Source organism: Orycteropus afer, unplaced genomic scaffold (genome assembly GCF_000298275.1).
Source record: "Orycteropus afer afer isolate SDZICR_OR568_19922 unplaced genomic scaffold, OryAfe1.0 scaffold00123, whole genome shotgun sequence".
NCBI classification, from domain to species: domain Eukaryota; kingdom Metazoa; phylum Chordata; class Mammalia; order Tubulidentata; family Orycteropodidae; genus Orycteropus; species Orycteropus afer.
In genome coordinates this window covers 4,986,995-5,003,239 of record NW_006921710.1, presented here as the reverse complement: position 1 = coordinate 5,003,239, position 16,245 = coordinate 4,986,995, and the positions used below count along the sequence as shown (strand labels likewise).

Here is a 16,245-nt window from a genome sequence, read left to right as displayed (position 1 = left end):
ATTATAGGGAATGACTACTACCAGCTGCCCAGCCAAGTTGATACCTGACCTTAACTACCACACCACCCCAAACAGGCATGGATAATGGGATTTACGAAACACCACAGAATGGAGGACAATGGCTAGAAGGGCCACGTCAAGCAATTCACTGCACTTGGTGATCACCACAACCAATAACTTACCTCACTGTTTTTCCAGGCATCTTAAAAGTACTTGTGTGGGGCAGTGAATTACTTAATATGGTTTTTCTAGCCATGGTCTTTGTGACTCTCACCAGATGTGAGGTGAGAGGTACAAATGCGAGGTGCTTTGTGGTCCACCAGGGGGATTGGGTGGGTAGCTTGTTAATAAAGTAAATGAGGTAAATGGCTTTCTTGTGGGGCTGGGACCACACACATAATGTGTATGGAACTCGAACATGGGGATTGGTCAGTTTTGTCATCTCACTGGGCTTAAAATGAGCCATCCCTGAGGTGGAAAAGGGGGATCTCACTACCATCAAGACAGAGAAGAGCCAGCTGTAGACTCTGTCTTTGAACTCAAGATCCCTGCACTGAGAAGATGGCAGAGAGGCAACAGAACCAAGAGACCAGCAGGAGACCGAATGGCGGGCTTGCTGGCCCACAGAGCTAGAAAGCTGAGTGCTTTGGGGTAGGAGGCTTGCTGGTGGAGTGGGGTGCACCTAGGTGCACCTATTGCCATAGTTGAAAGAGCTTCAAACACTTGCCTGAGTAGGGCAGAGGCCAGGCTGAGAGGCCAAGGGCCAAAGAAAGAGGCGTGCCTGTGGGCATGGCCAAAGGGAGGCTGTCCTGATTGAAGAATTGTATCCCTGAGCCTAAACTGTAACCTGTTGCTTTCCTAATAAACCCCATAATCCTGAGTATTGTCTGTGAGTTCTGTGTGGCCACTGGAACAAATTATCAAACCCATTAGAAAGCAGAGTGCTGTGGGAGGGACAGTTGGTGTCAGAACTGGCAAAAATAGTTGGAGGGTCGTGGCACGTTTGAGCTCCGTCTGAGGAACCAGCCTTTGTCTGTTGCCGTTCATCTTTTCTCTCCTGATTGTGCTGACACCGCCCTCGGTGCCCTCTTTGTAATTGTTCAACCCAAAATCCAACCTTAGTAAATTGTGAGGTCACACACACTAAATCTTTATTGTATCTTGGCCACTTTCCCCACCAGTTCCACCAGAGGACCTCTAAGCATTCCATTTAACAGTGATTTGGGTTGTTTCAGCTGCTAACATGCCTCCCCCAAACAGTACCTTTTGACTCAGAAGAACTTAGCGTGCACCCCAGTGTGATGAGACCTGCAATAGCTCAAATGTAAGAGGGTGCCCTTGCTTCTGAAGTGTGATTGTGGGGGAAATTCTGCCTCGCAGGATTCGGACCTACATGGTTCACAGAACTTGCAGTTTCCTGATTCCTGCTGTTCTGTCTGTTCCCTTTGCAGGGATCACTCCTCTCTGCTGCTGCCTCAGGTTGGGGAGGGTGTGGGCCCCACCCAGGCGCTGTTCACACAGCCGTGGCTCAAGCTTCCTGACCCACAGTAATGCCCCAAGGAACACCATCACCACCATTATACAGGGGAGAAGGCTGGGACTTGCCTGAGCTCTGGCAGCAGAGCAAAGCTTGGGGGCTGGGGGCTGCCCTGGTGGGCTCCTCTTCCAGGCTTGCCTGCTCCCCAAGGAAGGGCCAGGCCTAGGAGAAAGCCTCCCCTCTGCTTCCTGAGGGCAGTGCGTGTGTAAGTGGAATCTCATGTGATGATGAGGCCTCATCTGATGAAGACCTTGTTATCGAGTCCATCTTCACGTGGCTGGGGGACGATGTGCTGAGGCCACAGGCCCTGGAAACCCTTGCGTGTCCTATACAAGTCAGCTCCACTTTGACCGACGCCCCAGTCTAGCTGGCTCCTTCCCACACCTGCCAGCTGCAGCCTCTGTCTATCCTCCTCACCAGGTCACGGGTGCCCGCAACAGTTTCCACCTGTCTCCTCCATGGGACTCCTAGGACCCTGGCCTGGAGAGACTAGCACAGGGAATCTCCACTCTGCCATTTAGTGGCCAGGTGACCTTAACTTCTAAGCTTCTGTTTCTGCACCTGAAAAATGGGGAAGGCCTACCAACATGTGGCTGTCTTGAAGGTCAGCTGGGCCATGAAGTTGGCTGAGTAACCTACCCTTTCCCCATCCTAGGGGTTTGACACATACTTTCCTTGAGGGCCAGAGTGAGTAATAACTCACCTTTTTCTACAAACACAGCTCACTTGACTTTTGGTAGGACACCCTGCCTCTACCAGGTACACGGGGGTGTGGTGAATGGTTCTGGTCAGGTGTTTGCCAGGTGTCAGCTAGGGCTGGAGTGAGGATACCCGCTCTGCCACCACCATTCCTGTCGGCCTCAGTGAGGCCTGGGTGTCAGTCACACATTGCCTAGTCTACCCGCCCTTGGGCTAAAGGCCCACAGTCCCCTTGGACAGCTGACCCTGCCTGCAGTCTGCTGGATCAGGGAAAGCCCAAGTCAAGGGTAGGTGGGAAGTGGTCTGTGAAGAGTGCTGCCCTGGCTCTGGCACCTCCCCTGGCCCAGTGCCCTGTGGCTCCTCCAAGGAGCCCTTGGACCCATAAGGTGCTTGGATACCAGCTCTAGTCCCAGGGGAAGCTGGAAACGGGCAAGGCCAGGTGTCTACCCCCCCCACCTGCCCCCACAGCTGAAGCACCTCTTCACCAACAGATATTCCCTTTATTAACTCCCTCATATGTCATTATTATACAACCACCATGAACACGGTCAGAGAATCAAGCTGAGTGGAAGTGAGAGGGCTGAGGCTCATGAGCCACTTATCCAAAAAGAGCACGAAAGCCACCGGGGAATGGTGCTGACGCCACAGGGCAGAAGGAGGCCTCAGCCTCCCCTCACTGTATCCCCACACCTGGCCTCTCAGAAAAGTCTAGGTGGCCTGGGGTTCCTTGGCTCCAGGTAATCTGTTTCCAGGTTCTTGGAAGTTTTGGGATCAGGTTACAGTTGTGGAGAGCACAAGGACTGGCCAGAGCAGAGCCGGTGAGGAAAGGGACTTTATCCTTGTCTTGCACTCTGGCACGCGATAGGCTAGACTGGACCCCTTCTCCAGGAGGGGCCTCAATGAATGATGTGCCAGAGGCCTGAGCCTTAGAACCTGCTCAGCCTCTGAGCTCAACCTTGGACTAGGGAGGGTCACGGCAGGGGCTGAGATGACCCATGGAAGGCACTTGGCTTGGGCCTACAGCCCCCACTAGGGGATGCTCCCTTGGCTCAGTCAGATCTGGGGGAGTCAGGGGAAGAGGGGAGATACCCCCAGCAAAGAAGGAGTCAAGTCCTGGCAGTGGCATTGGCGGGTCTGAGCCCAAGAGGCTCAGAGCTTGGCCCGGGGGTGGCTCTGCATCAGGGCACGCATGTCCAGGAGGGCCTTCTCCAGGTAGTGGGACAGGCGGGCGGCGTTGGTCTCAGCACAGCTGTTGTAGGCTGACACGGAGAAGTTAATGTGGGATTCCATGGGGTTATAGCAGACACCGTAACCGTCTGGGACGACAGGCCCAAAGAACATGACGCAGTCTGTCTTGGCAGGGACCTGGGGGATGGCACAGGACTAAAGCTCTCATCCTCGCTGCCCGCCGGCTCCCCAGCCTGCATTTCTGTCTCTAGGTCTTTGTGTACACTGTAGTCTGCCTACTGTGCCCTTTCCTCTCCTCCAACAGAATGAGGGGGGATCCTCCTCTTCATCCTTTGGGGTATACTTCTGTTGTCAGCTCTAGAGCCTTCCTTGAGGTCCCCCAGGGTGGCTTGAACTACTCCTTCCCTGGGGCTCCCAGCTCTCTCTGGCTCCCTGACCTCTAGCACTTCTCAGAGGAAGTCATCACCTTATTTCTGTGCTTTCCCAAATGGACTTGAGCCTCTTCAGGGCAGGGACTGTTTCCCAGTGCCCAGCAAGGCTGGCACAGGCCAGGTGTACAGATTCACATCTGACAAGTAAATAAATGAAGCCAATTATCCCATCATGTGTCCATGACCTCTTTTCATGAGCAGGCGGTAAAGCCCCCTGGAGGCCCCCCGCTCCTCCTTCTGAACTGTTCCTGAAGTGGCTCCATGGTGGCCTCTGTGGGCCACATCACTCCCAATTCCCATGACCCACCCAGCCTGGTCTGACCATATTCTGAACCTTGGCTCTACCCAGTGCTGTCTCTGTTCAGCACCAGCTCCCAGCAGGCTCTCTTCCATCCCAACCCAGGGACCTAGGGAAGGGGCAGGGATCTCTGGACAAGCCAAGGACAGTGGCCCACCTGGCTCGTGGAGAGGTTGAAGTGCATGGCGATGGCATAAGAGGTGTCCATGAAGATGTCAGGCATGCTCACCAGGTCCTCAATGGCTTGCAGCTTCAGGCCCAGCAGGTGCCGGTCAAAGGCTTCCCCATGGATGGCCTGTGGGAGAGCAGAGCCTTCAGGAGCTGGGGAAGTGGGCCACAGGGTGTCCTTGCTCTCCTCAGAAGCCTGTGTTAGCACCACCTCTTCTACTCACTGGCCTTTTGGAATGCCATGAGACCAGAGTGTCCTGCTAGGGGAGATCTCATTTCATAGACAGGGAAGGAGTCTCAGGAAAGGGGACACACCTGCCTAGAGAGAGAGTACAGTGCAAGACTTAAGAGCCTAGGCTCTGGAGCTAGCTGGCCTGACTGTGGGACCATGGGCAGGTCACTTATGTCTTAGAGCCTCCTCAGTGTCTTCATCTGTAAAGTGGAGACAATCACTGAACTTGCCTCACAGAGTGGCAGTGAAGTTTGAATGGATGTCTACATGTAACAAGGCTGACCAGAGCCTGGCACATAGTTGGTGCTCAGAACCAGAGCCAGAATCAGAACCCAGAATGCCTCTTCCCTGACTAAAACCCATGCTGGTCTGCTGTCTGAGGGGATCAGGGAGGGAGTATAACACAAGAGCCAGGTGCCTGTGCTAACCCCGAAAGCCATGACCAGGGCAGTTACTGGGCCTAGCCTCAGTTTCCCCTGTTCCTGAATGAGGATATTCAGCCTTACTCTAGGTGCTCCAAGGCTCAGGGGAGTGGTAGTTCCCACTAACGGTTACTCATCATTTGCTGTAGAGAAGAACAGGCAGATAGACCACAGGTAGGGGATGCCAAGAGACACGCAGAGGGGATAAGTGGGCCACACTCACCATGTCAGTGTAGGCTCGATGGGCCTGCACAGCCTTCCGCAGTAGCTCCACCTTCTGGTGATCCTAGTGAGTGAGTGAGTGAGTGAAATAATCAATCAATTAATCAATGGTTCCTTCTCTTCTTTGGCTAAATTTACAGCTCCATTTTCTGTTAGATTGCCAATGCCCATCACAGGGCTGGAACACTATAGGTAGTCAATCCATATGTGGTAAGTGAGTTAACAAGAAGGGGGACGGTTCCAGCCCAGATCACACACCCTTGTCCTGGACCTCTCACCGTTACACTGGAGTCATCCATGGCCTTGACAAAGGCGAGTGAGTCCACAGAGGCCGTGCGGATCGTGTCTGTGCGGCCCAGATGGAACATGCGCAGGGAGGCACTTTCATACGTGGCACACGCCTGCCCGTAGATCCTGGGTGGGAGATGGAGCTGAGCACATCTCCCAGGTTGTCCTCCTGCCTCCGCCTACCTCATCCCTCTTCCTTGGGCATGCAGGGAGTGGGGCGCACCTGTAGTAGGCCAGCTGCAGGGCCATCTGGATAAAGGCATCCGGGCTCATCTTCTCCGACTTGGGGAAGTCCTTCCCAAAGTGGTGGAACATTACTACCATGATGTCCAGGTCCTGGATCATGCTGTGAGGGGAGAAACTTGTGTTGGAGGAAGAAAGGGTATGGCAGGCTGAGTACAGTGCATGCAAAGGCCTAGAGACACAGAGAGGCAGACTGGTGTGCTGCAGGGTGGAGGGTGGCCAGTGGGAAGAAAGGATGGCAGCAGGTACCTGACAATACCTGCCAATCCCAGGAGGGGCCTATGAGTGCAATATCAGAGCCAGAACTGGGTACAATGACAGACCTGGCAGGGCAGGTGCTTACATGCTAAGGTTCTGCTTGGCCTTCTCGATGTCACTCTTGATCTCTGGGGTGATGTTGAACCGCAGCTTCTTGGGCATAGGCAGGGGCACCATGGGAGACCTCACCAGCTCGGGCTGCTTCCTGGATGGGACACAGGACCGCAGGCTCGTGTTGATGCCTCTGCAGTCTGGGCCATCCCTGGGGTTGGGGTGGGGAGGAAGGGTGCCTGGAAGCTGAAGGTGGTCAGCCCAGTCAGGTGGCCACACTGAGGCCTGGAGAGGGGAAGAGACTTGCCCAAGGTCACACAACTAGAAGTGGCCAGCCAGAATCCATACCTAGGTCCAACTCTAAAACCCATCCCCTCTGCAGGCTTCCTTTGAAGAAAGAGATTTCCAGGCACAAGGGAGAATGATGTTCCCTTACAACCCATGTCCCTGTTACCCACCAGGAACTGAGGAACTGGGGGAAGGGAGAAACCATACTCACGTGAACTCAAGGACGTGGTCCAGAAGAGCTACGATGGGGGGCCCTTCTGCTGCGGCATGCTCATACACAAGCCCACAGGAACCATCTTCTGCTACAATGAACTGTGGAAGGAAAGAGGGGATGCCCACCTGACCCAGGTCCCTGGAGGGTGGTTCCTGACCCAGCCACTCTGGTTTGGGTGCTGTGAGAAGGGCACCCTCTAAAGCCATCCCAAGGGTTATGCTGCCTCCTACTGTTATTCATAATAGCTAACATTCACTGGGTGCTCTGGGGTACCTGTCCCAGGCCTGTCCTAAGCATGTCCCATGCTCAGTGTCCCTCACTAGGCCCCTGCAATTACACTACCAGGGGGTTGTACTACTACCCTGTTTTGCAGAAAGGGAAAGGCATGGCCAAGACTGCACAGCTCTGCCTGGCCCCAGATCCCAGCATCTCTACCCATGTGCTGATGGGGCACACTAGGGTAACAGCAGCTTCTGGGCCAGCATGCCAGGCCCTGTAATGACAGGCTGCTGCCCAGTAATTACAGTGGCAACCAGCTTGCTGGCTTCCTGTATGCTTTACAAGCTGGGAGGCGAGGGACGCTGGGCCAGGGGAGGGGCAGGAAGCCCCTAGGGCCACAGTGGACACGTTTGGGTGTGTTTCTGGAGTAGCGAATCATGGCCCTTGTGTGGTTCTCAGCCGAGGCCCACCTGCAGTGTCTTGTCAAACCAGCGGTTGCCACTGTTGAGCTTGCCGCCGCCACCATGCAGCATCTGGCCAGCCACATGGTTGCGGTACACGTCTTCTGAGACCCGTGGCATGGGTGCGTCCAGGCACACGGTGAAGATGCTCTTCTGGATGGAGCGTACAGACTCCCGGTTCACCTTGTCTGCACGCAGCATAAGGGTGGGTGGGCAAGGACGACAGAAGGGGTGAGTGTCAGAGTTCTCCCTGCCCAGGGTTCCCCTGGCCTACTGGTGCCCCTCTGGGGATGGGACACTCCCTGCTGCAGAAGGCTGTGCTTCCAGAACCCCCATGTTCTGGGCATGAGAGCTCTACAGCATTCCATAAGGAAGGGACCAACACCTGAACCTACTTTAGACATGAGGAAGCAGAAGGCTGAGGTCACACCGGGAGCCAGTATGGCAATCAGGGATCCAACACAGCTGATGTGACTCTGGGGACAATGCTCTGACAGATGTAGGGTTTGGGGGTTTAGGCAGAGGGAGCGTGGAGGAAGAGGTGGGCCCCTCAGCCAGAGGGTTTGGAACCTAGCCCCAATCTGCAGCTTAATAGAGGAAAACCAACAAACGGAGCTTTGATTTCCCCCCTGGAAGCAGGGACAACAGCCTCCAGTCAAGAGTGTAGAGGACAGTGAGGAGCATGGCTGCACAGGGCCTGATGATGGGCCCAGCGCGGGTGTGGAAGGAGGCCTGGATGAGGGGGTCTCAGTATGAGACCCCTGGTTTCCCTTGTCCCCTGTTCCCAGGTTGAGGAGGCACCTTTGATGAGTGTGTTGTATGCCTTGGCCCAGGAGTTGCGGTGGTTGGAGGTGAGAATGCCCACGGGTTCCTTGTTGGTCTGCAATGACGAGTTCCAGATTTTCTCTAGCTGTATGAAGATCTGATCCGAGGTGAGGGGGGTCCCATCGCTGTGGTATACGTCTAGCTCAAAAAACTGTCCAGGGCGGAAAGGGGGGCGACTATTGAGTTTATCTCAGGCAGGCAGCAGTCACCTTCTCATACCAGCCTTCTTCCAGCCTCAGCATGCCTGAGGTCACAGCCACTGCCACCCAGGGCCTGGGTGAACTGGCGAGTCAAGCCAGGGGTGAGAGAGGGAGGGAAGAGGCCTTGGATTGCTGCCTCCTGTCCTCCCTCAGTTCTGAGGTTACCTGGTTACTCAGTGGAAAGACCCACACACCTATTCCCAGGAGCACATGGGCATGTGTATTAGGGGAGTGGGGTGGGAGTAGCTGACTTTTGGCCCTGCCCCTCCTCCCCTGACATGGTAGGGTGGGATCTGCAGCTGTGGGCAGCAAGACCCCTACCTGGTTATTGTGTACCACGGTGATGTGCATGGGTGGCTTCTTGGTCTTGCTGAAGTTGATGACTGAGTCCTGCTTGGGGCCTGGCACACGGCAGGATGACAAGATCTGATAGTACTGGTTCATGCACAGCGGCTTTCCCCTTAGGTATTCTACGGGCAGGGTCTCACTGTGGGGACAAAGGGACAGTGAAGAGGCTATTGGGCCATGTAAGTGGGAAGAGGAGGACAGGACTGAGGAGCTTTGCAGGCACTGCTGGAGGTGGGCCAGGCTGAGTGCACCTCCCGCAGTTAGCGTCAGGCCCCCTGTGGAAGGGCTGGGGGCTGTCAGGAGCTGCATTCTGCCCTGGACTGGCCCTGCTGTGAGTCACCCGGGAAACTCCTTCCCCCTCTCTGAGCTTCAGTTTGCCATGGGGGTGATGAGGTTGTGAGTCAACCTCTGGGGCCTCTGTAGCTGGGATGTCACACTTTTTAGGGACTGCTAGGATGGTGTCACCAGGAGGCAGTCACAGCAAAGCAGAGAACCTAGAAGTCCCAATCCCCTGTGCTCTGTCTCCTCTACCTGGACAGATGCTGGGCAAACAGGAAGTAAAAATGACAGAACTCTGGGCCCACTCAGCACCCAGGCTACCTCACTGGGGTCAGGATTTGGGGGTGAGGGGACACGGCAGGCTAGTTGGACAAGGCTGGAATGGCTGTGGTAATTAGACATGCCAAGCCAGGGGATGTTGTCATTAGGTGCTAACGAGTCGGTTCTGACTCACAGCAACCCTGTGTACAACAGAATGACCTATGTACAACAGAACGAAACAATGTGTGACCTTGCGCCATCGTCACCTGGCGGCAAACACCTATGCTGGCCCCCATCTGCTGTGGAACGGGGCAGGAGGGGGTGGGGCTGGGGTTACTCACTTGTCAATCATGACCTTAAAATCCAATACACCCTCGATGAGTTTAGCAGCAAACCTGGAGGGACCAATGAGAGAAGCGATCAGAAGCTGTGTAGATGAGATGCTCTGTCCAGGGCAGGAGAGCAGAGTACTGCTTGTGGCCGATTGCTTCACTCCTCCGCCTGCAGAAAGTCTGAAGGTGCTCATAAGAAGGCTGTGATGAGTCCCAGCTTGCCCTTTGGCCATTTCTGGCATCTCTAGAGGGAAGGAGGGCTCAGGGAGATGCTGTTGGTCAAAGGTCTCGCACAACTTTGGTACTTATGAATGGCAGCGCAATTATGGCTGGCTTAGAGGTCAGTGCAAGCTGATGCCACCTCCATGGGGCCTAAAGCCCTGAGCCACAGCCTGGAGTCTGGGGATGTGTGCGTCACTCTGTTCTGAAGCCTCAGTTATGGAGGGACTTGGGCCTGTGGGGAGCATGTGTGTCAGTCAGAGGCCAGTGGCTTAAAATGTCCCATTTACTAGATCCCTTCCCTTCTCTGGCTCCTTGTTCCCCCAAGTCACCACCCTCTACCTGGCCTTCTTCCCTGGGCCATCTGGGTTTGAAAGAAGGGCCTTCTGGATCACACCAACCATACCCTGAGGTCTGGGGAAGCCCCTGACCCCAACACATGGACCAATAGTTAGAGGTCTTGAGTGGCTTGAGTCTGAACCTGCTATCTTTTCCCCAGAGTGCCCTGGTGCCTTTAAGAGCAGCAGGTGGTGGCCCCAAGTGGCTGGTCCTTGGGAAGGAGATCCCTGTTGCTGGTATTTTTATCTCTAGGAGGACTGGAACAGAGGCCAGGCAGGTGATGAGGCCAAATACAGAAAAGGGGACTGTGTATAAAGGTCACCCCCTGGCCAGCACAGAAGAGAGGAAAGGAAGGGTGAAGTATCAAGACTATGGTGGTAGGGGGAGAGCCTCAGGTTTGGGGAGGGAGAGGACTCAGTGCCTGGCTTAGTGGTTAGAAGTTAGGAGGTTCTGGAGCTGGAGAAATGCTGCTTCCTACCCTGGCTGGGTCAATTCTGAGCTGTAACCCTAGGCAGGTCTCTTCATTGCTCTGAGCCCCAGTTTTCCCTTCTGTAAAATAAGGAAGATACTCCCTACCTCAAAAGGCTGTTTGTGGGGATGGAAGCTAATGAACAGGGCTGGAACCCATCTTTTCTGGGGGAGTTGGGTTTCAGGGCCTTGGAAAGTGTAGAGCCCTATCCCCTGGCTGCCTGCCCACCCCGCAACCTGTCCCCAGCCTCAGCCACTCACCGGAGCTGGCCTTGCAGGTCCACAAAGTCCTGCTTGGGTAGCATCAGGCCGGGGCTGGAGTAGATGACCACAGGCTGGCGGTACTGGAGATACGCTGTCTTGAGCCACCACTCGGACAGCTGAAGGGAAGGACCAGAGCCCATCAGGACAGGTGGGAGGGGACCTGGCTGGGACCTAGTGCCCTCTGCACTTTCTCCCAAGCACAGACGCTGAGTGCCTTGTTAGGCATTCTTTTTCTTTTTTCCATTTTATTTATTTATTTTTAAAAAATGTATTGTGGTGAAAATACAAGAAAACATCTACCAATTGCACGGTTTCTATGTGCACAATTTAATTAACACCGATTACTCTTCATGTTACACACTCCTCATCCCCACCTTTCTCCTAATTATTACACCACCATTAACATAAATTCAGTTCCCCTCAAGCAAAAACTGTCTTTCTCTTTATCCCCGCTTCCCCCCTCCCCTATAATCCCTACCAAACCTACTGCCATCCAATCGATTCTGACTCATAGAGAACCTATCAGACATAGTAGAACTACCCCATAGGGTTTCTAAGTCTGTAAATCTTTATGGAAGTAGATTGCCCCATCCTTCTCCTGTGGAGTGGCTGGTGGGTTTCAACCACCAACCTTTTGGTTTGGTTAACAGCCAAACACTTTAATTATCACACCATCAGAGCTCTTACCCTTGTTCCTGGTAACCACTAATAAGTTTTAGTTTCTATATACAGTGAAACCTGCAAGAGCTGGACTTCAGTGGGACTACCTTGTTTTTATAGGTCTCACAAGTTTCCTGCTTTTGACAGGGTACTTTTCTATTGCTATTAGTGGAAAATACTTGCATTTTCCTTCTCTGACAGGTTTCTGCCTAAACAGTTCCAGCTTCCACAGGTCTTACTGTATTTGCTTATTTCATATAAGTGAGGTCATACAGTATTTGTTGTTGGACATTCTCGAGGTAAATGCTCACATGCAGAAACTACCCCCCACCTTAAACCCACCAGCAGCACTCCCATCATCTTCCCTTTAACCAAAAGCCAAACCCAACTCACTGCCGTCGAGTTGAACTCGACTCACAGTGACCCCTCCTTGGGTTTCTGAGGTGGTATCACTACGGAAGCAGATTGCTCAACCTTCCTTCTGAGGACTGTCTGGTGGGTTTGAACTGCCAGCCTTCTGGTTAGCAGTCAGATGCCTTAGGCACTATGCTACCAGAGCTCCTAACTTCCCCTTAGCCTGAGCCAATTAGGATTGGCGAGCGAAATCAGACAACACTGCCAATAAAAAGAGAAGAAAGAAAAAAGACCAGAAGGAAACCTGGGGCCAGGAGAAGAAAGAGTAAAGAACATGAATGATTTTTCTTTATTTTACAATTTTTCTGTTAATGATTATAATACTATTATAAATAAAAATATATGCTTAGACAGAAAGGAAAAGAAAGTAACCATATAAAATGAAAGTAAAATGAATGAAGTTTTGACCGTTCCCAGCTGGGAGTTATCCAAGGAGGCAGGAGTCCAGGGTTTTAGAGTTGCACATGGGACCATGCTCCTTCTCTGTGGCCTCCATTTTCTTGGTGTCTGATGGGGAAGTGGACACCCATTTTGACCTTAAGGATGATCTCAGGGTCTGGGCAATCTGAAGGGGAGTCTCATGGGGGTAAATCACTGCCCTGGTGACAAGTGGTGGATGACACATCTGTGTCTCCACCCTGATGTCTGTCCTCTGCCCTGGGGCAGGACTCTTTTCTACAGGGTGAACAGTGGCTCTCTAGGGACCGTCCACCTATGAGCATATTGTTATAGACTCCTGTCCTGGGACTGTGCACAACCCCTACGCCCAGGTGACTGCCACTGACAAGCCTTATATGTTGACTGCCAACACTTGCTTCTCCCCCAGAGCACAGGCCCAACACTCCCCTCTCTGGCATATCCCTCAACCCCTGGGGACCACTGTGCTCACCTCATTTCCAACAGCAGGGATGTGGGATGTACCTCTTCACCACACAGATTCCTTTTGGAGAAATGGTCACCTGGAGGACTGGGCCACTAGCCTTGGGACCTTGGCAAGGGGTGAGGGGGATGGCTTGCCCCAGGTTGTACTGCACACCAGCAGAAGAATGCTGTCTGCTGACTAATGATCTGAGGAGTGAGGCCCCAAGTCAGCCAGGGTCTCCCGTGCAGTTCAGGGTCTCCTTGAGAGCTGCTATGTGGCTCTAGCCTTCTGATCTACCTCTCTGCATCTCAGTTCCCTCATCTGTAGACCAGGGACACTGTGACAACCTAGAAGTCATGTTGGGAGCTAGGTGAGCCAGTCTAGAGCGCTTTCCCCTTGGGGACAGAGCTGGCTGCCCTTCAGCCAGGGGCCTTCGTGCCACTGGTCGATCTCAGAGCCTCAGCCCAGAGCTTGGGAGACAAGAGGAGATTCAGCAGGTGGTGGCAATACAGACAGGGTGGGTGTTCCCTCAGTGAGAATCACTATGCCAGGCGTTGGCAGAAACCCTCAAGGGACACTGTGGGTAGAGAAGGGATGCCTCTACTTCTTTAGCCAGAAGGTTCTGTTTGAAAAAGGGGTTGTAAACTAGACACTAGTGTAAACTTACTCACCCAGTTCTCTGACTTTCTGGCCCTGCGCTCCAGCCCCTTCTGCAGGCGGTCCCCGACACCCCCCGGGTTCCGAAACTCATCCACCAGCTGCTTGGTTTGAGTCCACTCCTCCTCGCTCACGATGGGCTGTAGTGCCTTGAGGTAATGGTCCAGGGATTGCTGGAGTGAGGGCACGGGCAGCCGGGGCAGTGCATCTTGGTGTGCCTTGAAGCGGCTGGAAACCTTGGTCAGGGAGTTGGGCTTGAGGAGGCCGAGGGGCTTCACCTGCAGGCAGCAGAACATCCTGCTCATTGTCTTACCAGCTCTGGCAGGAGGCCCTGACAACCCCAAAGGCACAGTCCTGGGTACTTATGTGCTCATCCCTGGGGTCAGAGACAGCCTCCTGGGTGGTGCTGTACACGCCCTGCCTCCCAGCCCTCAAGCTATGGGTGTCCCCACTTCTTAGGGGCCTGGAGATGCAGAGGGGAGGGCAGAGTTTGGGAACCCAGTCAGAAGGGATAGCACCTATCAGGGGTGGTGGCAGTGAGGGGGCCCTCCCACTTGCCTCGATGCATAGGGCCCCACCTTTCTCACCCTGGGAAAAGGAGTCAACCAGCAGGGAGGTGACTGCTCCTCCCAGATGCCTCCAGGTAGAGAAATAGGAGGGAAGAGAAAATCAGAGAGCCAGAGTATGACCGCACCTTTGGGTGAAGTGGTTAGGCCTCGGCCTTTTCCTCACTAGTGGTGGTGGAGGATGGGAGGCATGGGGCCAATGCTGGGGCAAGAGAGAGCTGAGCAGCTTGGCATGGAGCAGGAGAGGCAACACAGAGAGAAAGAGCGAGTCTAGGAGACTCTGGAGGCCAGTGGAAAAAGAGACAGGAAGGTCTGAGGCAGCGAGCAGGCAAGCTGCAGAGGCTCTGTTCCATACCTTCTCTCCCTGCTGCCCGTCTTCCATGGCAGGACTGAGGTTTTGAGCCCTGTCTGTCTGCCTTGGGCTGGACCTCTAAGCCTAACTGTGCTACCGAGTGGGCGAGCAGAACCTAGCAAGAGGCAGCCACCTGCCTGGGCTGGAAAAAGAAGACAAGAGCCAAGGTTCAGGGGCACACAGAGGTGGCAGTGGTGGTGGTGGTGTTTGACAATGTGTCAGGGAAAGTTGCTTAATATCTATAAGCTGCTCCACTCCCTTAGCTTCCAGAAGCAGAGGAATGGGGAGCAGGTGAGAGATCAGAGGAGCGCACCGCACCTGAGTGGGAGGAAACCTGGAAAACAGTCTCATTTTCTTCTCTGAATGGGCACCACACCAGGGAGGCAGGCCAAAATGTATTAAAAAAATCCACCTGCTGGGATCTGTTTGATGAGGGAAAACTTGGCTGGAGGGCAGAAACTACCAGGCTGCTGAGGTTACATTGCAGCCCTGCAATTGACCCTGAAATCAGGGCTGGGGCAAGGGAGCAGACACCAGGGGAGGACCAGAAGTGAGCCTGTGGTTGCCAAGAACCCTGCCCACCCCCCACTTCCCTCTAGGACTCTACTTCTGGGTGACCTGGCTTTTCTCAAGCTCATGAAGCTAGGTGACAAGAGTGGATGACTTCTGGCATTAACTATAAACCAAAAGGATGCCGGCTTTGGCACTGAACTAAAGCTCAATAATCAAATCCCTCCTTGCCTCAGTTTCCCCAGCAGGAAAGTGATTAGGCCAGCCAGGTCCTTCTGGGTGATGACCTAGAGGTTGTCAGTGGAATGGGGAGCTGCCGGGGTAGCAGTGTAAAAGATGAGGAGGAACTTTAGGTCCTGGAAAACCCCAAAGAACCTCTAAGTCTGACTGTCTCAGCCAGCAGACCTTCAGCCCTCCCAGCCTGGTAATGTCTGTAAACATCCTTTTTGGCACAGGCAGGGGGAGATACAAACAGAGAGATCCCTGGATCAGAAGACAGGAGTCCAAATCAGGAAGGCGGCATTGCTTGGTACAGGGTACTCAGGGTGGGGGGAAGAGCAGGCAGGTTGGGGGAGAGACCTGTAGTGGTGGGGAGGACATGGGGCTACCACCTGCTGCTACCTGTCAGTTCTGAGGACTTCCTGAGCAGCAAAGCTTGATACCTCCAGAATAATTTCTCTGGCCACATATGGGCCATTTGATAAACCCAGAAGGCTGACCAACTAGATGGGCGTTAGAGATGTGGCTCTGGCGAGACTGTTCAGCCTGAGCGTAGGGAAGGGTGTGTAAGTCTGAGAAGAGCAGCTGCTTGTCAAAAGCAGCTTGATGACACTCCTGATCTCCCTTCCCACTTGGCACTGGGTCTAAGGGTGGAGTTGTTGACTGAAGCCAGGGCCCCCTACTGTTTTTGCCAGGTCTTTGGAAGTTAGTGCCACAGGACATGAGTTCGACTCCCTCACGTGGGATCCATCTTCCATCTCAGTATCCTCTGCCAAATGAGGGAAACCCGCCTGCTGACCCCACTCCACCAACGGGAGGCCAGGCTGGACAGCGGCCCCTCGGCGCTGGCTACGTCGCCTCGGTGGCCCGCTTCCCCATTCTGGCACAAATGACTGGCCTGCCCGGCCCTCGGCCCTCCCGGCCTGTCCAGGGCCAGCTGGGCCGAGCTTCCGACCGCACTCACCATAGTCCTGGCAGCGAAGGCCAACATTCTGCTGCCCGCCCGCGGACGGACAGTCCGCTCCGCCCCCCGCGCTGGTCAAAGTTCGCGCCGCCGCCGCCGCCGCCGCTGTGGCCGGCCGGTGGGTTCCCGCTAGGGCCGCCGGGCCCAAGGTCGCCGAGTCACCGCCGCTAGCGGGTAGAGGTGGCCCCACGCCCACCCACCGGACCGTGCGGGCGGGCGCGCGGCCCGCAGGAGGGAGCACGCACGGGGCGGAGCCTCTAGTTCGTTGGCGACCCCAGGCGGCTAGC

General features: G+C 54.5%; 1 protein-coding gene across 1 annotated transcript; it reads right to left on the bottom strand.

Annotated features, from left to right (window-relative positions):
* Positions 1-3,385: 3,385 nt before the first annotated feature.
* On the bottom strand, positions 3,386-15,991 carry CRAT (carnitine O-acetyltransferase). Its single transcript, XM_007944239.2, has 14 exons — positions 15,959-15,991; positions 13,362-13,625; positions 10,752-10,870; positions 9,474-9,527; positions 8,566-8,731; positions 8,021-8,195; positions 7,229-7,407; positions 6,537-6,637; positions 6,072-6,191; positions 5,709-5,831; positions 5,476-5,611; positions 5,199-5,261; positions 4,311-4,448; positions 3,386-3,601 (listed from the first exon to the last, which is right to left on the bottom strand). The coding sequence occupies exons 1-14, from the start codon at positions 15,983-15,985 to the stop codon at positions 3,386-3,388; spliced, it is 1,881 nt and encodes a 626-aa protein (XP_007942430.1). The 5' UTR covers positions 15,986-15,991.
* Between the last annotated feature and the right edge of the window lie 254 nt (positions 15,992-16,245).

What these genes read in the sequence shown, in the direction of transcription:
- CRAT (XM_007944239.2), bottom strand. Translation starts at nt 15,985, where the DNA reads ATGTTGGCCTTCGCTGCCAGGACTATG. An exon ending in CCTTCGCTGCCAGGACTATG is followed by an intron (nt 13,626 to 15,958) that starts GTGAGTGCGGTC and finishes TGCTGCCTGCAG; the next exon opens with GTGAAGCCCCTCGGCCTCCT. An exon ending in CCGTGGTACACAATAACCAG is followed by an intron (nt 8,196 to 8,565) that starts GTAGGGGTCTTG and finishes CGCCCTGGACAG; the next exon opens with TTTTTTGAGCTAGACGTATA.